Here is a 24,789-nt window from a genome sequence, read left to right as displayed (position 1 = left end):
ATGACAGGGACCTGCGACAGTTAACCACGCCCACAAGAGATGACAGGGACCTGCGACAGTTAACCACGCCCACAAGAGATGACAGGGACCTGCGACAGTTAACCACGCCCACGAGAGATGACAGGGACCTGCGGCAGTTAACCACGCCCACAAGAGATGACAGAGATCTGCGGCAGTTTCAAACCACGTACACACAAAATCCCAAAGAACTGCGTCAATTAACCACGCCCATCGGACATCAACAAACCACGCCCCTACGAGACGACAGAGAGCCACGGCAGTTAACTCCTCCCATAAGACATCAACCGACCACGCCCAGTCGAGATGATTGTCAACCCATCACCCAATCAAAACCCGTCTTTCATTTACCACAAGCTCGATCCCACACAACAGAATTCCTGACCCCGTCTCGTGACGTCACCAAAGCCCAGTCTACGGACCCGCCCCGGCCAAAGTACGTCCGCATTCCAGCTGGGCCTCGATCCTGCCCCCCTTGCAGCCCGACCACCAGGATCTCCCAGGACGCCTCCCCCGGGAAGAAGGCCATTTACTTCGAGGTCGACCACAAGGCCGATGACTCGACCATCTTAAGGAAGATCGGCAAACTCATTGAGCAAGTGGAGCGGCCGAAAGGTGGGTAACTAGCTTGCACAATTGGGTTAGCCGTACCGTACTCAAGGTTGTCACAGTTTTGTCTTCATTTGACAGACAGAATTCTATGCAAAAATGAGCACGTTTTTTTTTGTTATAGATATATCGCTTGGTAAAAGTAAAGGCCAATGAAATTAATCCTAACAAAAAAAAATGTCAATTTAGTAAACTAGCTGTCGTAGCTGATAAGCCTAAAGGTAGGTGAAGTAGAGATTATGTAATCGAGATCATCATGCTATGTTAAGGGTATTTATGGGGAAACTAAGTTGCCTTATAGTTGTAGGCCTACTTCTATTAAATGTTTTGTTTAGCCTTATCTTTATTTCTTTTTTTTTCTGTCCATTTATTTATTTATTGTTAACACATTGTTTTTATTGTTACCATTACTTCATCATTGTGTTTGGTTCTTTTATAGTTAGTTCCGTTCTCTGAGTTGCCTACCCCTCACCCTCTGACCTCTCACCTCCTCACCCTCTGACCTCTCACCCTCTGACCTCCCACCCTCTGACCTCTCACCCTCTGACCCCTCACCCTCTGACCTCTCACCCTCTGACCTCTCACCCTCTGACCTCTGACCTCTGACCTCTCACCCTCTGACCTCTCACCCTCTGACCTCTCATCCTCTGACCTCTCACCCTCTCACCTCTCACCCTCTCACCTCTCACCCTCTGACCTCTCACCTCCTCAACCTCTGACCTCCCACCCTCTGACCTCTCACCCTCTGACCTCCCACCCTCTGACCTCTCACCCTCTGACCTCTCACCCTCTCACCTCCTCACCCTCTGACCTCTCACCCTCTCACCTCCTCACCCTCTGACCTCTCACCCTCTCACCTCTCACCCTCTCACCTCTCACCCTCTCACCTCTCACCCTCTGACCTCTCACCCTCTCACCTCTCACCCTCTGACCTCTCACCCTCTGACCTCTGACCTCTCACCCTCTGACCTCCCACCCTCTGACCTCTCACCCTCTGACCTCTCACCCTCTCACCTCTCACCCTCTCACCTCTCACCCTCTCACCTCTCACCCTCTGACCTCTCACCCTCTCACCTCTCACCCTCTCACCTCTCACCTCCTCACCCTCTGACCTCCCACCCTCTGACCTCTCACCCTCTCACCTCCTCACCCTCTGACCTCTCACCCTTTCACCTCCTCACCCTCTGACCTCTCACCCTCTGACCTCTCACCCTCTGACCTCTCACCCTCTGACCTCTCACCCTCTCACCTCTCACCCTCTCACCTCTCACCCTCTGACCTCTCACCCTCTGACCTCTCACCCTCTGACCTCTCACCCTCTGACCTCTCACCCTCTGACCTCTCACCCTCTCACCTCTCACCCTCTCACCTCTCACCCTCTCACCTCCTCACCCTCTCACCTCTCACCCTCTCACCTCCTCACCCTCTGACCTCCCACCCTCTGACCTCCCACCCTCTGACCTCTCACCCTCTCACCTCCTCACCCTATGACCTCCCACCCTCTGACCTCCTCACCCTCTGACCTCTCACCCTCTCACCTCCTCACCCTCTGACCTCTCACCCTCTGACCTCTCACCCTCTGACCTCTCACCCTCTCACCCTCTGACCTCTCACCCTCTGACCTCTCACCCTCTGACCTCTCACCCTCTGACCTCTGACCTCTCACCTGGACAGGTAAATACAGAGATGACGCCGAACTCGTCCCTATCCTGGCACTCCAGAACCCGCCCAAGAGGAGAATCAAACGTCAGCTGTCGTCTGATTCCGACAGCCAGTCGTCTGCTAGCTCCAGTCTCAACTCATCCTGCACGCCCGACAAACTCCTAGGACTGAAACACGCGACCTCGAACTTTCCTAATGACCTTGTACCCAGTTCTGGGACAACCTTGACCTTCTCACAAAAACGGCTGAAATCTAGCCCCGAGTCTAATCAACCCCCGCCCTCCGGGCAGCAGGCCGCTTTTGACAATATCCTACACACAAACAAACCAACGCAAGCAAGGACTGACAATGAGAACCTACAACATTCTCCACGGGTGTCAAGCCCTCTTCAACTAAACAGACCTAGAACAAATTCTAATTTTAGACATCGCGTTGGGAATTCCCCATCAGAGATTTGGCCTCCACTCAGCTCATACGATACGCATGTCTTTGAGAGCCCCACGGCTATAAATAGCACCAGTCTTATTCCAGTGTCGCCGAAGACACACCGAGACGAACGGACGGTGGTCAAGAGAAACTTTGACCAGAACCCCCCACCCTCACACTCCCTCTCGCAGGTTAAAACCAGCGGTTACGTCATGCACGACCAGGAACCACTCACACAATCCACATCAAACGTCATCAAAACAACCACACACAGCAACCACAGAGAAAAATCTGTTATTTTAGGGAACAGATACAGAGACAAGGAACCTGAGATATTCGTGTTCCCGGATGTAAACCCTAGCGGTGGTTCTAAAGACGATGAAGTGGATGGGTTTGATTCCCCGATGGATATGGATGAAGACATGGATAACGGTTTTAACCACAGCCGTAGCCACTTCCATGGAAACAGTTACGTGGATAATTCCAATGGGTTCTCCCACATTCGCTACCAAACATCACAAACGTTCAACTCCAGTGGAGGTTCGAACTATGCCCAGTCCTGGTCCACAGGCTCATCACGGTTCAATAACGGTGAGACGAGTTATGGTACTAGAGGGTATCACCAGAATGCGTATCGTTACCATGACAACCGGATGGATGACCTTGACTCGGGTGGCGTCGCCCGCCACCGCCGAGCCGAAGTTTCCAGAACCCCACGTGACAACGCGAGCACCCTCCCCCCGGGGCTGGGCGAGGTCTTCGACGCCAGCGAGCCGGACGATTCGCCGTACGACGACGGTACCGGATGTAACGTGTACTCCGGCTGGAACAGCGGCCACAACTCCGGCGTCGTCGCCACCCGGGCCAGCACCCAGGTCAGCTGCGTCATCACGGAGAGCGAGCTGCGGCGTGCGACCATGACGTCACGGGATGACGACAGCAGCTACCTCGCGACCGACGGCTACGGCGACGATTATCTCCCCTTGCCGGGGGTTTACGACGGATGGGACGAGATGGACGGACCGGATGTCCACAACAGACATGCGCAGATCACACCGGAAATGAGACTCGCTAGATTACAAGTCGGGGCAGGCTATCACAGTACCGTACAGCCCAACTCCAAGAAAGGCAACATCCCACGGGATAAGACTACTGATGGAGATCTTTGTCCACAACAAAATAGAACCGAACAATTTTCTCAGGAAGATGCTTCACATCTAAAAGCCAGGCTACATAATCCTGTCCATCGCGTTTTGTCGACTGACAGGAAGAGATTCAACAACAAACCGGAAGTAAACGACACTCAACGCTACACACAGGAAGACGGATATACAGACTTAAGAGATTTTGAAAACGATTGGGTTTCAGCAGCGGCTGAAGGGGGTGTTACTAGACGGTCTCACAATCACACCAGGGACGGACAGCTGTTTTACGCCAAGGGGAGGTCCCCTGTCAGCTACACCAGTCACCCAGACGACTCAGGGGACGAGGTGGACGGGTTTGGCGACAAATCTAATCCGGAACCTGATCCAGGCACAAGTTCCAGCTCTAGCAACACGGTTTCTTGTTTTGGAACAAGTTCCAGCTCTAGTAAAATGGCCTCTTGTTCTGGCACAAATTCCACCAGTAACACAGTTTCTTGTTTCGGAACAAGTTCCAGCTCTAGCAACATGGTCTCTTCTTGTGGAACAAATTCCACCAGTAACACAGTTTCTTGTTTCGGAACAAGTTCCAGCTCTAACAACATGGCCTCTTGTTCTGGCACAAGTTCCAAGTCTAGCAAAGTTCCTGACGTTGTTCGTTGCCTTGAAAGAAATCCGCCGGCTGTGAACTCAACATCAGTTATTCGCCAGCCTAACGCCTCTAGAAATACCACGCAGGCCACTGTATCCAGTATCCACCAACTTCGGGCAGATACTCCATCCAGTATCCACCAACTTCGGGTAGATACTCCATCCAGTATCCACCATCTTCGGGCAGATAATGCCACATCTCCGGCACATCAACAATTACATTACACAAACTTCAGCAACAGTCTCCATTCAGAATTCGACGAAGATCCTTTACTAAACAAACCCTCTAAACCTAGAACAAACAATCCCCAACAAAGTGTGTTTGACTTTTCGAATTTTCAACCAAACCCAGTGGACTTAGAGAGTTTTCATAATAGACACGGAACATCCTCTGATTTTGAAGAAATTCTACCAAATAAAACAGAGATCAGAGCAAACATTTCGAATGTAAAATCTGCTGAAAAAACTCCAGCACAGTGCGTGTTTTCCTTGGATGACGTCATGTCCCCAAAACAGAACCCGATGGATCACGTGACCACGCCAACAGCGGAAGCGAGAGCGGAGAAAAGCGCGCCAAATTCAGCCAGGACTAGCGCAGACGCCAAGCACGACGTGCACCGCCGGGCGAGCGACGCGGGAATCGCTGTCGTCTGCAGCACCTCCAGCGCGCTGCCCCGGACTAGATCCTCCCCGTCTAAGCTGGGGACGGAACATCCTAAAGAGCATCGCTTCCACAGGCCGTGGATGTCCCCGAGTGGTCAACACTTGGCGCCAGCCACTAAGGTAACTATGACACGCGGGTAAAGGGGGAGTTACTGTTGTGAATTGTTGGCAACTGCTATGGTAACTATGACTGATGGGTTTTTGCTGTTGTATTTAATGTTGGCAACTACTATGGTAACTATGACTCTGGTGGGTTTTGCTGTTGTATAATTTTTGGCAACTACTATGGTAACTATGACTCTGGTGGGATTAGCTGTTGTATAATTGTTGGCAACTACTATGGTGACTATGACTCTGATGGGTTTTGTTGGTGCTGCTTGGTGTCAATACTAAGGTAACTATGACTCGACTGCGACTTTTCTAGTTTATATGCATACTGGAGACAAACATTATACTATCTATGACTTTTGAGATTTACTGCGGTTCCAGTGTTGATAAGCATTGTGGTAACTATGAAGCAAATATGTCTTGCTGTCTTTGGTGTAACTACGACACAAATTAAGTTTATTCGTCTGCTTGGTGCCAAGCATTAGGGGTAAGCATGTCACATGTGCGGTTGCTTTTGTGTGCTCCGCATAATGCAAATTCAGAAGTAAATATTACTACATTTATTTACCTCTTGCCAGTCGAATGATAAGCCTTAGAGTAGTACAGGCTGGCAGGGGCGTAGCGAGGGGGGGGCGGGGGGGGGGGGGGGGCGGACCGCACCGGGTGACACCATTTAGGGGGGTGACACCAAGGCAAAAAATAGCAAAAAAATTATAGAGAAAAACTCGAGGGGGGTGCAAATCGAAAGTTTGAGGGGGGGGGGGGGTGCAAATCGAAAGTTTGAGTGGGGAGGGGTGCAAATCGAAAATTTGAAAGTTTGTCCCTGGGAAGGGTCTCTATGCCTCTGGGGGGGGGGGGGGGTGACACCATTAAGTGCCGCACCGGGTGACACCCGACCTCGCTACGCCACTGCAGGCTGGGTATTTTCTTTAATGTTTTACTGCCACAAATTTACGTTATTTTATCTGATTTTGTATTTGTGTTGCAACTAAATTAAATTTCAATCAATTCGCTTAAAATAAATTTTAGAAAGCTGAGACACAAAGCGAACGATTGGTCAAGGATGAGAAACACGACCTAACTAGCCAACACCGTGACAGGTCAAAGGTCAAACAGCGGCCCCACCCCCACACAGAACACCCTGACCCAGCAGGCGACGACCAGACGACTTTGAACATCCGCGAAACTTTTGGCGCGTCTGCTGACAGACCCAGGAAAAAAATTCACCGTCGGCTGGAGTTTCCCCATGACGATAACCTCACACCGGGGGAAGCCCCACACACATTCTGCTTCCCGGAAACCAGTACTCCGTACAGCCAATCAGAACGAGTGTTACAAAACTCGGAGCAGCCAATGAGAAATCTGGAGGCTGATGTTGTGAGCAGGGAGAAGCGGGCATATGCCGGGGCAGAGCAGGCGGGGCCGTCGATGTTGCAGACGGGCACCAAAAGACCACGACAAGACAGTAAGTTAAAGTTTTATAACATGGCACCACACAGTAGAAGCCCCCTTCCCCCGCACCAAAACTCCATCGCAGATTACTATATTAATATAACTTAGCCTCATTCTCTCCATCTGTTTGTGACCAGAGGCGTAGCAACGGGGGGTACATATGTCCCCGGGCGCCGACCCTAGGGGCGCCAAAATAAGCCCATTTTAGCTGCTATTTTAATTATAAATATTAAAAAAAATATACGGGGGTGGCGCCAAATTGAAAGTTTGTCCCCTGGCGCCGGGAGGGGTCGTTACGCCTCTGTGACACATTTTGATGGTGTCTGACTTTTGAACTAGCACTATTATTCTTGTTGCAACGCTAAAGATAGATAATGCACAAAATAATTACTAAAGACCTTGTAAACGATGCGACTGTTGTTACATAAACCTGTATAACAGTGCAAAATTCGAATTATTTGTTTCTATAAATAGACGAGATCGACATCAAGGTGAAGGTTAGTGACGTCATGCAGGAAACGAGAGAGCTGGGTGAAAAGTTGGAGAAAATTTACCAAAACACGGACCGGAGCTGCGAATGCGGGCAGGTGGAACAGGATGTGCTTGGTGTTGCCATGGAGATGTTCAAGTAAGATTTCGTTCACTCGCATATGTTTGTAAACAAATGACCAATGGCTGATTTGTAACTCACCTCTGAGTGCCAGGAAAGTTTAGTAAAATATTGTTACGGAAATGACATGCGTACGATTAATGTAAAAAATTAATCCGACTAATCCAATGATGGTTTTGAGGTCTTTCAATAATGACGTCATGCTTTTTTTGGACGATTTTTACCTCCTCCTTCCCTAACATCGTCACAAAAGTTAAGACCTCCAAAAAATTACGTCGTATTTCAGCTTGTCCTTTCCCTCCCCCATATTGCACATTCAGTGTCGTGTCGCGATGATTTCTGTATCAAATATTTACCAAGCTGGGTCGAAGTTGCATTTATTGATCAGTTTTTATAACGGTTAAAATAAATAATTAACAATACTAAATACCTGCTCAAATTCAGTTTCAAAAATTAGGGGAGAGTGCGTGTGTGCGTTGAGTTTACCCTAGAGTATTGTTAACCCCGGTGTGTTTATGAATTGTTATCCCAAGATCGAATGCAGTATAAAAGTTGGAGTGAACGGTTTTAAGCGTTTAGTTGGTAGCGGTTAGGGCGAGGACGACCCTGTAACGTTGGACGTGAAACTAAATAAAAGTACACTATATGTGTCACGAATCGTTATTGTTGAATTGAATCGAATCCGGACGTAACAACGGTAAAAGCATGACGTCATACTTTCTGATCACCCCCTCATTTTTGTATGTTTCTTACGTGATGTATGCCTGAAAAAAACACGGTTTATTGGTTTCCTACCCCCCCCCCCCCCTTACTGATCGTCCAATCTTTCCTAAACTCCAGAAAACTCTGCGAGGAACCGTACACGGGGCCCAACTGGCACGCTGACCTCCACCAGATCAACCTGACCATCAAAGACAGCCTTGACATTGCCCAAAGCCTGCGTCATCTCTGTCGTCACGGGCGACGGGTCAGCGACGTGCTCCAGGGCAGCGTCCTGATCCGGGTCAAGTGCGCGACCTTGACCTCCGTGCTTGACCTCTGCGCCATGGCGGCCAGCGGCGAGCTGCAGGTGCTGCTGTGGACGATCCTGTGCTGTGGCCAGATCAAGTTCCAGAGAGGTTTGACCTTGAGCGTGACCTTGGACGCGACTAGTGTCAGACATTGCAGCCAGTTTCTGTGTAAGTTTTAGAGATTTCATGTCAGACACAGCAGTTTCTGAGTAAGTTTCGAGAACATTGTAAAGATGTGCGTATTTCTTGCAATGTCGCCCTTAAAAATCTACTTTATACAGTGACGTAGGTTTAGAGGGGGTGGGGGTGAACCAATACCTTGTTATGCCACTGCCTCTGGTCTAACACTGTTTTTATGTCCACAGTGAAAACACTTTCACCATCTGTCAAGTTGATACCCAGCCATAGAAAGGTGAGAGAAAAACTTTTATTGAAATAATGTCGTGTGCTGGAGAGGGGTGTAAGGGTGTTTTTTTTTTTTGAAGGATTTTTAATGTTACTGTCACTGTTAAGGAAATTTGCATAAATAATATTAATTAGCTAAATTCCGTGATATTAATACTTTTCATACTATATACCACTGTTTGGGTCCTTATGTCCACAAGTGCAGATGAAGTAGAGTTCGTCTGTTTCTATTGTAAGGATAAAAAGCAATGAGTGACTTTCCTTTTTACAATCGTTATTTTTTAATTATTCAGGCGTCATTTAATTTTTTTTTTTTTTTTTTTTTTGTAAACGTTGATTTTAATTCCCCGAACAGGACAGTCTAAAAACTGTTACAAATGTGTTGCAAAAATCTTTTATCTGTGATTATTGAAAAAATTGTTTCAGAAAAGTCCTACTAGTAAAAAATCTGGCAGTGCAGAGAACTTGGTGACCCAAATACAGAGTTGCCACCATCGATGTTTTAGGTGGGTACACATTTTTTTTTCACTCAGTAAACAGACGATAGCCTATTTGTTTCTAGTTAATTCTGAAGTGTTTTGTTTTTATTTTGTATATTTATTTATGCATTAAACGAAACGATAAATGAAAATACGAAACGACTAACAAAAATGTTTAAATTTAAATATCTGGTCATGTGTTGACATTCTATTTTTAGCACGCCGGTTCTAAGTGATTACTCCCCTTTGATGAGTCCCGCGTCTGCGCAGTGTCACGCCAAGAGGGAGAGGAAATTTTCTTTCGGAGAGACGGCTCGGCGGGCGTTTCAGGAACTGTAAGTGGCGTCTCTATAGGGGGTGTGGGGGTAGGGCAGACAGGCCTTGCAGGAACTGTAAGTCTCACAACAATAGCCGGGCTCAGTGGCGTCGCTTCAGGGGGTGTGGGGGTAAGGCAGGCAGGCATTTCAGGAACTGTAAATCATAAACAGGCAGGCTCGGTGGCGTCGCTATGAGGGGGGGGGGGGGGGGTAGGGCATACAGGCATATCAGGAACTGTGAGTACTAAAATAAAACGTTAAGCAACTAGGCGTACTTTATTTGTTGTTAGTTCAAAGGATATAGAATTGATTACATAGAACGCTATAACAGCCTTATAATGTCTGTATTCATTTGTTTTCCCAACCACACATATTTGCAGCAACCTCTCAGACACAGACACCCCGACGTCCCCCATCTGCATCACCCCCAACAGTCACGTGCCCAAACACATGCGCAGCCCCAAGCTTGTGACGTCACCCCTGTCACGCACGTCACCGCTGACGTCACCGCTGCCTTCGCCCCGAAAAGGAAAACGTTGCGAAAGCATACAGGAGCAAGAGAACATTATCGGCGATCATGTGACGCTATGACGTCACCAGGGTCATATTGCAGGCGTGACGCTGTGACGTCAACACGATCATAGAACTGCCAAAACACATGACGCTATGCTGTCCATTGTAGGGTGTATCACTCTATCAAGAATGTATCTTATGGGAAGTTAAAACTCATTCGTGCCAGATCGAGACAACTGTGACGTCATAACGTCAGATTTTAAAAAGAAGACACTGTGGAGGCTCTAAAGACAGACACCCAAGTCACGTGCCATTAAAAGGTTAAAAGTCGGCGAAAATACCGAAATTTTAAAAATAATTGTATTATTGTGTACATAGTTTTCCAGGCGTTTTGTAAGAGCTTTGTATTTTGAAGCAAAGTGTGTTTACATACATTTTAAGCTTTAACATGGAGATTCGACTGCAATTTTTAACTGGCTTTTTCACTTTTTGTTTTAAAGATATTAAGAAATAAACTGCTTTGTTGATACAATTGTTTTGTGTATTCAAATATATATATATATATATATATATATATAGGATATATATATATAGGATATATATATAGGATATATATATAGGATATATATATAGGATATATATATAGGATATATATATATATAGGATATATATATATATATATATATAGGGGTTTTTAAAACACTGATGAAGAAAGTACTGTTTCATTTAAGTGAACAGAATTTTTATTAAAGGCAAAAAGATCTTATTATCTTGATGTTCTCAAATTTTAAGTGATTTCTGTTTAGCAGAAATAGTACTTTACAGTATTTAAACACTTCTACTGGACCCATTTGTTTCATACTTTTCACGTAAGTAAAGACTCGGTGATAATCCAATGTGATATGTGACTTAATCAAATGCCTAATTAATGTTTGAAAAATAAATCAATGTTTCTGTTATAAAGTACCATTTTTCCGCTCAATTATGCACACAATTTTACGTTAATCTTGGTACATAATTCTTTTTTCTACTCAATTTTATTTTATTTAAAAAAAAAAAACATTTCTACTGCATTACAAGTGCAACCCCCTTATTATATAAGGATATACAAGAAAGTTTACAGGAAATCACTTTGGCTTTATTGTTGTATCGAACCCCAACAGTATCACATGAGAATTCACCCAACCCTTCTTAAAGTTCTATTGTCCGCACTGAAAAAATTCAATCGGAATCTTATCTGTCAGTGAGTCTGGTGTGTGTCTTGACTTCCGCAGTAAGTTTGCTTTTCTGCTTCAGTCAAGCATTTTCCTTCTAAACTATAGACAATTCTTTATAATAAATCATCTTTTTTAATGCATATTCATCTTCTGTAATTATCCAAAAAAATTGAGATCACAAACCATAAATGCTAAAACAACAAAAAATTTCAAAAAGTTGTTTATTACCTGATATTCTCCATAAGAAAAAGTATATTAACAAGTATTTTTAACCAAATTTAAAAAAAAAAATCCCATCTTCTGTACATGAATTTAAAGAAAATATTTCAGCTAATTTTTTGAACAACATGTTTAAACATTATGCTTCCACGGATTCTTGACATTTATAATTTAGAACTAAAGGAATGGCTTAAAAAAAAAAACAGACATTCTCACATACCAGCTTTTTTATTATTTAAATGCTTTTAGAAAAACTCGGAACATTTCTTTTTAAAGAAACAATTATAAAAGGAGCTGACAAGGATATTGAAAGATGTACTCTATATAAATTGTATTTTATAAAAACAAGTTGTTTAAACTTAATTTACACTTAATTCAGTTCTTCAAAAAAAAAAAAAAAAAACAGGAATAAAATTTAGCTTCTAATTAATGAAAGAGTGACAGTTTAAAAATTGTTAAAAATTAAATAAAATGGGCTAAAAAAAGGTATTTTAAAAAAGCATAAAATGATGCCAAGCTTGCGAGCCTGGGGTGAGCCGATGTGTCCCTAGTGTCTTGTAGATCCGACTGGTTGACAGGGGAGAAGATCTGATGGTGGGGCAGCCATGACTGGATGGGAAAGCTTCAACAACAACAATGGCAACCTAAGCTGCTCCAGTTAATGGCTTTCTCCTTTTTTCCCAGCCACCTACACAAACAAAAAACAATTTAGTTTAGTAGCCTCTTTAAAAAAAATGGGCATAAAAACTACTTCATTTAGAGAACGTAAAAAAAAAAAAACAGACCAGAATGCAAAAGCCAACTTTGTTAAAAAAACATTTTTAAAAAAGATTGTTAACAGAAAAAAATGTTAATGTTACTTAATAAAAGTTTCAAATTAATCAAAGCAAATAGAAGAAATGATTACCCTCTTAAACTCTGCCATATTTGTCATGTTAGTTGGAGATCCTATGAAACTCAAATAATCAATACGAGTTGTGTCAGCGCCATTCTGATTATCTTTTATAAACAGCTGTTGCAGAAATAATGTTAAAAAAAATTACAATACTTTTTGATCAGCAAATAATTTTACATACATTTTTTAATTATTGGTATTTTTAATATTAGTTTAATCTGCACATATTTGGAAAGAAAAATGCTTTACTTGTAGTATGTTTTAAAACCAGCTAACTAGTACAATTTTGTATAATTAAGCAATTAAAGAAATAAAGCTTCAGAAAACAAGATTTCCTTCAGAAAATGTATCAAAATTATAATTCCAGTACAGAAATGTTCTTGCATACAATATAAATTAAATTTTTTCTATCAAGTAAAAATGCCCTCTGTAAAGTGTAACAACAAAGACTTACAGTCAAACTTAGAACATTTTGTAACTTGACATATTTCAGTGGTATAATGGCATTCTCTTCAAGGTCTTCAGGTTTGAGCCTGGGGGTTATAAATAGAAAAAGAGATTTAAAACTTTTTTTTATAAATAAATATATTCACAAGTTTTTAAGAATAATGAGCGATGTATTATTTGGAAATATTTTGCTGTTAAAACTAAAAATGTAATTTAGTCATTGTAATTAATAATATATTATCATTTCAATGTACCGCAACCATATGACTTTGAAGGGACAGACAGTACTAATAAAAATAAGAAAATCCATGTGGACTTTGAACGAAAATCTACCCACAACAACAGGTAAAGTACATCTCCAGAAGAACATCTGCCGCCAACAAATGCTCAACAAACAACTTACTCTAACATCTGTATTGGTTCCACAAACAACTTACTCTAACATCTGTATTGGTTCCACAAACAACTTACTCTAACATCTGTATTGGTTCCACAAAAAACTTACTCTAACATCTGTATTGGTTCCACAAACAACTTACTCTAACATCTGTATTGGTTCCACAAACAACTTACTCTAACATCTGTATTGGTTCCACAAACAACTTACTCTATCATCTGTATTGGTTCCACAAACAACTTACTCTAACATCTGTATTGGTTCCACAAACAACTTACTATAACATCTGTATTGGTTCCACAAACAACTTACTGTAGCATCTGTATTGGTTCCACAAACAACTTACTCTAACATCTGTATTGGTTCCACAAACAACTTACTCTAACATCTGTATTGGTTCCACAAACAACTTACTCTAACATCTGTATTGGTTCCACAAACAACTTACTGTAGCATCTGTATTGGTTCCACAAACAACTTACTCTAACATCTGTATTGGTTCCACAAACAACTTACTCTAACATCTGTATTGGTTCCACAATCAACTTACTCTAACATCTGTATTGGTTCCATGGAATCAGCAGAGTCAAAGTCCAGTGTGGTTGGCTGGTTTATAAATAACTTGAGATTTTTTGGTCCATTGCCTGAAATATCAAGTTTTAAACGAGTGGATTCAGTTGGCTAAAAGAAAGACATCTTGTAAACCAATCAACAACAGTGTAACAGATGAGTAGTTAAAGGGAACTAACCTTGAGTACAATGCAGTTTTAATGAATGAAGTTTCACTGTCTGGTTGAAGCCAACATTTATAATCAGCTGAAGCAAAAAGATAATTTGTCCTAAATATTTTTAAAATTGTTAATGTCTACATTAAAATGATTTTTTTACCATTTCATGCATAAGAACTAAAATAGCAATCCATTTAAATACTTGATTATGATGTATAATTATTAACTTTTAAACTGGGAACCAAAATAATAAAATTTACTACTAAATCGTGAAGCTAATTTTTGAAAACGCATAATCAGTACTAAAATATTTCCCAAGAAAAATAAGTATGTTTATGACCACAACAATACGAATGTATGTTGTTGTTATGAAAACATCCAGATATGTGCTAGAGTTACCTGCTCATCACAGTCTGACTCGAGGTAGCCTCCCTTGTTAGAAAGACAATGTTCAAGCTTGTGGTCATCAGATTCATTCAAGCATTCACTGGAAGATTTGTTGATCATAGACGACAGGTCCATCTGAGCAAAAGTTTAATAAAACTTGAGACAGTTATAACAAAACATTCAAGCATTCACTGGAAGATTTGTTGATCATAGACGACAGGTCCATCTGAGCAAGAGTTGCAATAGTTTCAATAATAAAATGTGAGACAGTTATATTATAATAAAAAATTTTAAATGTTGTAAAGTGTTATACAAAGTATTAACTGCATGTAATGAAGGTGAAGTGAGTGGGAGACAAAACACAAAAATAATTTCTCTTTAAGTTTAACAAATATTAAACACTGACAAAACATGACCAAAGTGTAACCGACCTAAGAAAAAGCCATGTAAGTTTAACTCTGCCATTTCTTTAAATGAAAAAGCAGAGTTCCATTAAAACAGAAAAAATATAAATGACGTCAAGTTGATGAGCCAAATTTTACCCCAACCCATGGAGCTACACAGCCACACAACAAATATTATCAAAACTTCGGTCTAAAACCCCAATCATCTATCCAATAATTTTTTTAGGACTGCCTGCATCTTCTGACTAGCTTTATGAATTATGAAAAATAGTGGATAACATCTAAAGGAGGGGAAGATACGACCATTTGAAATACGGGTAGAAAAACAGAAAAATGGATCAGCTGAAAAGATTTCTGATGTTTTTTGAAAAAGTCTGTCTGCGGAAAAGTATTTATTTTTTTTTTGCAGAGGAAAATCTCCAATTTTTTTTTGGAGGAAACCTTATGCAGATGGATAAAGCAGATTTCTGAAAAAAGCAGTAACATTCAACTCTGTAAAACTTCAATAGCTAATGGACCCTTCACAGGGAATAGGGAAATAAGCATTTCTTTGTATTGTTACAAGGCAATAGTTCAACATCAAACTCTGGCACCAGGAGATATCAGACATATACTTACATGACCCTTGACCGGGCTGTCTCCCTCCTCTCCTTCGTCCTCTGTGTACCATTTCTTGATTTTCTCTTCCAGGAGACTGGCATCTGCACCCCGCATCAAATCAATCTTAATTTTGTTACGGTAAAATATAAAGGTCGGCATCGCTGAAACGCCTTCACGCTGAGCAGTATCCTGAGAAAGAAAAGAAAATCGCCCTGAAATTACCAGGTGTCTGCCACAAGATAGTGGAATTCAGAGCTTTGTTCACCATAACAAAAAATTTACACACATTAATTCTTGTATTTTGTTAATGAATAAAAATTAAAGCTGAGTAAACAAAAGAACTATAAGAAAAGAAGTGTTAGTTGTTGTAATCTATGAATCTATATATAATATTACTCCTAATAGAATATTACCTCCAGCAAAAAACTAAATAGCTATATTTTTTGTGGTACTAATTTAACTAAATAACAACTGTCTTCTTTTTTAGATCTTCATCTTCTTTGTTAGTTATGTTGAAAATTTCTTCCAAAAATACTAAGTATTTCACGTCAACATGTTATAAGCTATATGACCTGTTGACTCTGATTTCTGTCTGCTTTTCTTTCTCTAAATTTGCTATAAGGCAGTAGTTGTTAAGATTTTTGAGTTTTCTCTCCTATATGTGTTGCTGTTTCCAGTTGTTGAGTCTCATCTGCTCAGGTAAATTTACATTTAACTAACCCATTTTTCTTCAGTCTCCTGTTAAGTAAAGTTTCCCTTTCAAACCTGACGGTCTATGGGGCAAGTGAAGTAGAGTTCACTTGCTTCTGTGACCTCGGCGTATGAAGAGATAGTGTGGTCAGCACTATGCCCAGCCGCCTTTACTCTCCCTAACGTGAGTTAGGTACCCATCAGAGTTAAGTGGACTCAGGGACGGTCTACTGACTTGAACAGGGATTTGAACTCAAGACATACATGTTAGCAGTCAAGCTCTCTACCGGTAGACCACTCCGTCCCTCTCCAGTTAAGGGTGAGTAAAAAAAAAATGTATAGTCAAGTGAGACCAACCTGGCATTGATCCACATCAACTTTCAAAAAAACAGCTTTGGGGTATCTGGTGCTCATGTCAGCAAATGCTGGTGCAATTGCTCGGCATGGTCCACACCTGTTGTCAGATACGTTACAAGAAATAAATTAGCCATTCAAAAAATAAACATGTTCATTGTGAATATCACCAAGCCTTACTGTATCCTCCAATAAATGTCTCTCTATCAGAAATTAGACAACATTTTCAAGTAGTAAAGAATTAAATAAACATTTTTCTATCAGATATTAATGTATATTACCAAGCATTACTATACCCTCAAATATATGTCTCTCTATGACTACTATAAGAAATTAGACAATATCAAGTAGTAAAGAAATAAACATTTTTCTATCAGATATGAGTGAATATTACCAAGTGGCAAAATAATCTGCCACGACCAGCTTGATGCCAGCATTTGACAGCTCAGTGAGAAAATCAGCGTCATTGCTTATTTGATGTACATTGGCCATCTTTTGATGAAGTTTTGTTTTTCAGCCAATCAGGATTACCTGTAAGGAATTAGCTTTTCAAATGAATCATTGAAAGTAAGAATCAATAACAGTTGAATACATAATTTTAGTTTGTCAAATAAATAATAATGCAAAACTATTCCTTTTAAATTTTATTTTTAAAAATCTGATTATTTTTATTCTAAAACTGACTTGATAGGCCACGACTAATTCAATCCTTTACTACTAAATATAAGGTGTAACTGATAATGGCTTAACTTTGCATAACAAAGTTAATTTTTGTATATAAGTCAATGCAACAAGCCTAGCAGTTGGTTGAGACCACACCAGGGGTTTGTTCTGCTAGGGATGCAAAGGGTCAACTCAAAATTTTGTCAAAAGTGTCTTACAATTTGTTTAAATGATTATTTAATACAACAGGCCTAGTATTTTTTTTAGATTATTTATGTCAAGGATACTCATGATTATGATAACTTATTACAGAAACAAATAAACAAATGCATTTTAATACTTGTGGGTCTAAACTTTATTTTATTATTTATTTTTCTGAAATAGCTTACATGTTTCATATGGATTGCTAGCAATACATCACATTAGATTAGTTAGTTAGGCCTATAAAAAAAATCAATCAGCAGTAACATCACCATTGGGCTATAGTATATTTATTACGCCTAGTCTATTTAATACTATTTATATCACATTAAGATGAGGTTTAATACTTTGGAATGGCTACTAATTTGTCTTAAAAATCTGAGGGATCTGTCTGCTAGAGATAAAAACAAAGGATCGACTTGATATATCGACCACTTCTGGAATCTAGATTTTAGATCTATATTTACTTGTACAAAATAGTATAATACTCCGAGAATGAATAGATAGGCCTACCGAGAACCCTTCTCGGAGAAGGGAAAATAATTATAATTCAAAAAGAAATTCCCACAGGTGACACCACAGACTAGAGTAGTCCATTAGTCAATACTAAATCTAGAATTGAATGAAAAGTGAAAGAAAACTCATTGGGAAGAGTAACACTGACAACACTTCAGAAGCTAGTGTAGTGGCTACTGAAATTCTGAATGGAGGTGGGAGTGGGAGTGAACTCAGTCTAGATGATTCGAATGTTTCAATGTAAGGATATTGACTCATTATCTTTACCGAGGTAAATTAGTTAACTACACCAAGTAAATAGTAAGTTATTTTTGGCTGTGTAGGTTAAGGTTGTTTATTTTTTTCTGTTTCACTTACGAAAACTACTGTACAACTGTAGTTTAGTGTACAGTTACTAGCCTAGTAATTTTCGGTTTGTGCATGAGAATGCATTTCCGGTAAGTACAACTACTCTTCTGTCTTAGCAGTTTCCCTTTTCAATCGCATTCTTACGGATTCTAAATATAATTTTAATTTTTCTTTAAGTGTCGTTATTATTATTAAATTGATATTATATCGCAGTGTTGCAAATATCGCAGCGGTTCCAAACACCATTTTCATTAATCTTGAAATTACAATGATAAAGTTTTAAATATATCTGAAAAGACTATCTCAAAAAGTAATATACAAGTAATTTTAATATTTCTTTTTCAAAGATTAAACCTAATCATTGAAAAAGTATGTTTCAAAATTAAACGAACGGTGGCTACCTAATCACTTTTATACCATCCGTAGGGGGGGGGGGGTGATGGTGTCGTCACCGTTTCCCTCCTCTGCCCATGGAGTAGACCAAATGTAGTTCCATCAGACAACCAATCGTAAATTTTAAACAGAAAACTAACTACCAAAATGTTGACTGCTCCGTCCAGTGACACCTTTACATTTACTCGCTACTAAATAAGTAAAAACAAAAGTGGCGATTCAAATGTAGGCAGGGGGCAGCGTGATTGAGTGATTGTTTTTTTCCTGAAGTCCCGAGTTCAAACCCCGCGCAGTAAAGGCTCATGAACTGGGGGTAGCAACTTATCTGGGTGGACAAAAACCCTCCAAAATCAAACAACTGCAGCCTTAGTTGTTTGTTCTTGGATGGACAACGACTATGGAAGCTAATTAAATAAGTAAAGCAGACGGATATCGGAATCAACGCTTTTATATGGCGCACAACATGATGACGCGTACGTGGTCAGCTACTACTGTCCAGTCAAAGTTTAACAAGAAGGTTACGGTCAGTGTTTCTTCCAGACATTTATATAGAAAATATATACGTTTAATAGTGTGTGTGTGTGTGTCCCCCCCCCCCCCCCCCGGAAATTCGGAAATTTTAGTCCACCCCCTCCCTCCCCCCCCCCCCCCCCCCGGACAAAAAGTCTGGAAGAAACACTGGTTACGGACACGATGGTACTGAATTTTTTTTTTCTAAATGATGACTTGTGTGTGTGTGTGTATGAAGCCAACAATCGTGGTGATTCCCCTTATAGCCTCACCTTGTTACATAACGAGTGGCTTTAAAAAGCTAGACCAATCCTTTAAAATTTCCGAAACTAACGTTATAAATTACTCGAATTTTTACATAAAATTACCTCCTATCTTATTTTTAAAGTACACCTCTGACCCCTCCCCCATAAAGCACACTGTCATAAAGGTCAGGTAAGTGACGCGATTCCCCCCCCCCCCCCCACCACACACACACACAAGCACTATACCCTACTGCAAATGTGCCTACCTGACCAACTGCTAGTATAAATAGTCTGATTATGAGTCAATGATTTGTAAAAGTTGTTATTGTAAACACTTTGTAATAGTGTAAGTGGGCCTGTTCGTTTTATTTATTTCTGTCACGCAGTAGTCACTAGTCAACGACAGTTTAGTATGTTGATTGCTAGTCTGACAATTTAGTATGTTGATTGCTAGCCTGACAGTTTAGTATGTTGATTGCTAGCCTGACAGTTTAGTATGTTGATTGCTAGTCTGACAATTTAGTATGTTGATTGCTAGCCTGACAGTTTAGTATGTTGATTGCTAGCCTGACAGTTTAGTATGTTGATTGCTAGCCTGACAGTTTAGTATGTTGATTGCTAGCCTGACAGTTTAGTATGTTGATTGCTAGCCTGACAGTTTAATATGTTGATTGCTAGCCTGACAATTTAGTATGTTGATTGCTAGCCTGACAGTTTAGTATGTTGATTGCTAGCCTGACAGTTTAGTATGTTGATTGCTAGCCTGACAATTTAGTATGTTGATTGCTAGGCTGACAGTTTAGTTTGTTGATTGTTAGCCTGACAGTTTAGTATGTTGATTGCTAGCCTGACAGTTTAGTATGTTGATTGCTAGCCTGTTTAGTACGTTGATTGCTAGCCTGACAGTATGTTGATTGCTAGGCTGACAGTTTAGTATGTTGATTGCTAGCCTGTTTAGTACGTTGATTGCTAGCCTGACAATTTAGTATGTTGATTGCTAGCCTGTTTAGTACGTTGATTGCTAGCCTGACAATTTAGTATGTTGATTGCTAGCCTGACAGTATGTTGATTGCTAGCCTGACAATTTAGTATGTTGATTGCTAGCCTGTTTAGTACGTTGATTGCTAGCCTGACAATTTAGTATGTTGATTGCTAGGCGTGTTGACCAGTGGTGGTCCCCTCACGGTCAGTGAGTATCACCAGTAGACCCAGACACACGGGGAGCCTGTGGGTGGTAGATCGACGTCAGATTCTTACAGGGTGATATGTCTTGGTCTTGCCAGCAGTGTTTCTCCGGGGGAGGTGGAGACTTGATATTTTCGGGGGGGGGGGGGGGAGGGGGGCGCGACTACATTTTCCAGGGGGGGGGGGAGAGAGAACACTGGTAAAAGTATAAAGTATATTATTTATGTAAATATTTCGTTCGGGGGTGGGGAGATGCCTGGAAGAAACTCCGCTTGCCAGACGTCCCTAAGACAAATTAAATAAGTAATTCGTATGTTAAACATGAGTTGTTGCTTTTTAAGTTAGCATAAGCTATCGTGGTATTTCAACACCTTAATAAGACAAATATACAGGTATTATAAGGACAGAACAGTAGGCTATGATTAACTGATTCATCACTCATTGAGTCATTACCCCCACTTTATATATCCCTCACGCCCTGTCAACGCCTATATCATCCACACCCCTATTTACGCCTCTATCCTTCACTCCTCATATACACGCCTATATTTTTCACCTCTGACCTTCGACCGATCGAAACCCAGACACCAGCGAACTGGAACCACAAACGACGCCATAACAAAACTTCAATCGAATATCTATAAATAGCTCCCACGTGACACCGATCACAAATGAATGAACCGCGCAGTAGCTTGATTCACCACGAGAACGTCTCAAGAATTTGACGAACCTCCGTGTAAGCTTCCCCCTCACAGCAGACGTGATCTACACCTCTGTACCTGTCCGCCCGCGCCTCTCCGACTTTCAACTCATTTATTAACCCCCCCCTCCCCCATTAAACACCCCCCCCTTTCCCTGTCTTGACACATGAATTGTCTGTGACCAAGCCTCAGTCTTGATCCGTCCCATACCGGTGGCGAACATTCCCCCCACCCCTCCCTCCCCCGTCCCCTCGTGGTTTCACACCTGATAGATTTTGAGATCGTGTAGCGTCAGTGGGGCCTTATCGCATGGACTGAAATATTCTGTTCATTCACGGGGGATATCTGTAAGCACTCTAAGGTAAGAAAGTCAGTTTATATCATGGTTAGTAGTGTGTGTGTTCTGGTTATAGCACCTGTGTAATAAAGTCAACAAATAACACTCGGCGAGGCGGGAAACTCGGATTTTTACCCGATGCTTTGTTTTGTTCATGTTTCAACTACGGTTTACTGCGGGTTTTTTATCAACAGCTTAAATAATATAAATACAGTAGGATTATATTCTTAAATCTAGTGAAAATTTAAGATAATCTTCTTAACATAAAGGTAGGATTACAACTTAAATTTTTATCAACAAGGTAGATAATCTGAAAGGTAAGATTATATTCTTAAATCTTGTGAAAAATTAAGACAATCCTCTTAACGTAAATGTAGGATTACAACTTAAATTTAGTGATAAAGGAATATAATCATTCATAAAAGTAGTAGATCTATTACCATCTGTCTTCGCTAGCGCTTTCAACGTAGTCTTGATAATGAAAGTAAATTCTTAGAAAAATATCTGTTCTGCTTCATACTGGCCTAAGGTCACAAGGTGTGTATGTGTGTGTGGAGGGGGGGGGGTAATGTTCTTTTTTCCTTTACTATATTCTTTTTTAACATTATTTTTTTTTTACATTGGGGTGCAAATCAACCAATTCTACATTAATCAAAATCAACCTTAAGCCTTCAACATAATCCCAAGTATTACTTTATTGTAAACCATTAAACCGCGCCAGTTGCCTTAGCCTTACCAGATAATTAAATGTTAGAAGTTGGTGTGGTTTAGGGTTAGGGTTAGGTTAGGCCAGTGTAGACGCGGCACAACTGCAACATTTAAATACAAAATTTTAAAAACCCAGCCGCCTTTAAGATCTTAACATGGCCGTAAAACTTAATACAAAGATTACATGAAAAAATTTGCATATATGCAAATTGTTCTGGAAAAAATGTGGACACTGATTGAAGACGCTAGTTAACACAGTCGGCATTCCAGGAGCGTGCCCACAGTAGGCGAGAGGTGCACTGGTAGTAGGCGAGAGGTGCACTAACAGTAGGCGAGAGGTGCAATAGCAGTAGGCGAGAGGTGCACTAACAGCAGGCGAGAGATGCACTAACAGTAGGCGAGAGGTGCACTAACAGTAGGCGAGAGGTGCACTGGTATTAGGCGAGAGATGCACTAACAGTAGGCGAGAGGTGCACTAACAGTAGGCGAGAGGTGCACTGGTATTAGGCGAGAGGTGCACTGGTAGTAGGCGAGAGGTGCACTAACAGTAGGCGAGAGGTGCACTAACAGTAGGCGAGAGGTGCACTAACAGTAGGCGAGAGGTGCACTAACAGTAGGCGAAAGGTGCACTAACAGTAGGCGAGAGGTGTACTGGATGTGCACTAACAGTAAGTGAGAGGTGCACTAACAGTAGGCGAGAGGTGCACTAACAGTAGGCGAAAGGTGCACTAATATAGGCGAGAAGTGTACTGAATGTGCACTAATAGTAGGCGAGAGGTGCACTGGTAGTAGGTGAGAGGTGCACTGGTAGTAGGTGAGAGGTGCACTACCAGTAGACGAGAGGTGCACCTGTGGTAGGTGAGATGTGCACTGGTAGTAGGCGAGAGGTGCAGTGGTAGTAGATGAGAGGTGCACTAACAGTAGATGAGAGGTGCACTGGTAGTAGGCGAGAGGTGCACTAACATCACCATTTAACAATTTTACACTCAGTCTCTCTCACACTAACACGTTCAGTCACCACAACCGCCACATACACATACACATACACATACACATACACACACACACACCGACCCACCCCCTACACTGTCTCTCACCCCCCCCCCCCCCTCCTAACAACACATCCACCACGCCCAGCAATCCAACAATGCTACATCCAACTATCTCTCAAGTACATCCAGTCATTCATTTAAACTTCGGCCACGTATGTAGATTTACCTACCATTCACACGGATAGTGTAGAATTTGTAGGGTGGCTCAGATTCTTCTCTCTGTCGAGTTTATCACCACAACCTAACACACACTGACACCCCCCCCCACACACACATACATCCAGTCATCTCTCACACACTAACACATATGGTGACCACAACCACCACACACGCTCCCCCCCCCCCCCCCATCCACCCACACAACCCCCACACCCAGCCGTCCTCTAGCGACAACCAGAAACTCCTGAAGCATTTAACCGTCCAGACGGCCAACCAACATGTTACGGACTGATGAGTCTCTTTATATCAGATGGGGGGGGGTCTCCATGTCAGGCATAAATAAAACTGTATTCAAGTCAAGTTAAGCCAGTACATATCATCAGGAAGTTTAATGTTTGCATCGCCCATCAGATGAAAAAAAGCGCGCCCAATGTAATGTACTTGCGGCTTGTTCGAAGTTTTTTTTGTTTTTAAGTGAAGACGCTTCAGAGAATTGTTGAACTTGTCTAAACTCTGAAGGGTTTGCCCGTTGGTGGTTGTATCCTACAACCTTGTCTCACCCAACTCTTAGTGTCATAATAATATGTCCCGTTAATTGAGAATGGGTATATTTTTTAAAAAATGTTAACTACCATTACGAACCTTAAGGTCCGTGTGTCAGGTGAAAATAGAGTTCAACTGTTTCAGTGACTTCGTCATGGCCATAATATCCCTACTTTCCTTAAAGTGAGTCAGGTACCCATCAGAGCTGAGTGAACTCAGAGACGTGTATCCGACTCGACCCCGGATCCGAACTGCAAACGTTTGATTTAGCTGTCTCATGCTCTATCCCTTGTGTAGATAACCCCATAATAAGAATACTGCATTTGTCTACACTAAACCAACAATGGGTTAGGATTATGTTAAGTCTCAAATTACTGAGTTAGGATTAAATTTAGTCTCAGATCTATTCCATTGTTGGAGGTTATAAATGTAGTTCGTGTAAGCCAAAATATGATATCCTGGATTGTATGGTACAAAAGAGGGTTTAACATTGCGTCGTGTATAATCACATGAATTATCCTGTTACAATTTGGGCCCATGTCATTTTTTAATGGTGTTGTAGGCTGTTCCGCTTTAAAACTCAACTTTGTACGGATATTGGTGCTTGTTCAGTAATAATCCTGTGTTAGGGGTATCGTGGGGGTTTGGTGTAAACATGGTCAATGTTCAGCATAAGGTCATGTTCAGACTTGGTTGGACACAATGCCGTGTCCAACTACCGGACAATCAGGCGGACATTTGTGGCTATTGTTTCCTGACCGTAGAGTACCCCGGGGGGCGGGGTGGGGGGGGGGGGGGGTGACACCCACTCCGCCGTCTTAATGG

At 41.6% G+C, this 24,789-nt stretch overlaps 4 protein-coding genes across 5 annotated transcripts in view; 3 read left to right on the top strand and 1 right to left on the bottom strand.

Annotated features, from left to right (window-relative positions):
• Nucleotides 1-4,381, top strand: LOC131929354 (uncharacterized). Its single transcript, XM_059285485.1, has 4 exons — nt 1-19; nt 79-633; nt 2,302-4,313; nt 4,370-4,381. The coding sequence occupies exons 1-4, from the start codon at nt 1-3 to the stop codon at nt 4,379-4,381; spliced, it is 2,598 nt and encodes an 865-aa protein (XP_059141468.1).
• LOC131929302 (uncharacterized) lies at nt 4,366-10,560 on the top strand. The gene is made up of 8 exons (XM_059285399.1): nt 4,366-5,291; nt 6,309-6,744; nt 7,206-7,359; nt 8,182-8,519; nt 8,717-8,763; nt 9,183-9,262; nt 9,454-9,570; nt 9,933-10,560. Exons 1-8 carry the CDS (start codon nt 4,386-4,388, stop codon nt 10,141-10,143), a joined length of 2,289 nt encoding a protein of 762 aa, XP_059141382.1. The 5' UTR covers nt 4,366-4,385; the 3' UTR covers nt 10,144-10,560.
• Nucleotides 10,561-11,484: 924 nt separating this feature from the next.
• LOC131929336 (thioredoxin-like protein 1) lies at nt 11,485-18,226 on the bottom strand. Its single transcript, XM_059285449.1, has 10 exons — nt 18,141-18,226; nt 16,798-16,934; nt 16,407-16,503; nt 15,378-15,548; nt 14,368-14,490; nt 13,990-14,056; nt 13,791-13,884; nt 12,851-12,929; nt 12,409-12,513; nt 11,485-12,189 (listed from the first exon to the last, which is right to left on the bottom strand). Exons 2-10 carry the CDS (start codon nt 16,893-16,895, stop codon nt 12,160-12,162), a joined length of 864 nt encoding a protein of 287 aa, XP_059141432.1. The 5' UTR covers nt 16,896-16,934; nt 18,141-18,226; the 3' UTR covers nt 11,485-12,159.
• A 3,211-nt stretch (nt 18,227-21,437) lies between these two features.
• LOC131929281 (mucin-2-like) overlaps nt 21,438-24,789 on the top strand; it is a 32,575-nt gene continuing 29,223 nt past the window's right edge. Inside the window, exon 1 of one of the 2 annotated variants that reach the window (XM_059285378.1) lies at nt 21,438-21,526. The gene's annotated coding sequence lies outside the window, so the exon portion shown is untranslated. Of the gene's footprint in view, nt 21,527-21,600; nt 21,772-24,789 lie in introns of those variants that run through there. The other variant, XM_059285371.1, reaches the window with a different exon arrangement.

This window comes from Physella acuta, unplaced genomic scaffold (assembly GCF_028476545.2).
Source record: "Physella acuta isolate Inbredline_101_S28 unplaced genomic scaffold, ASM2847654v3 ptg000094l, whole genome shotgun sequence".
In the NCBI taxonomy this organism is placed as follows: domain Eukaryota; kingdom Metazoa; phylum Mollusca; class Gastropoda; family Physidae; genus Physella; species Physella acuta.
Note: the sequence above shows the minus strand (reverse complement) of the source record. Positions and strands in the feature narration are given on the sequence as shown.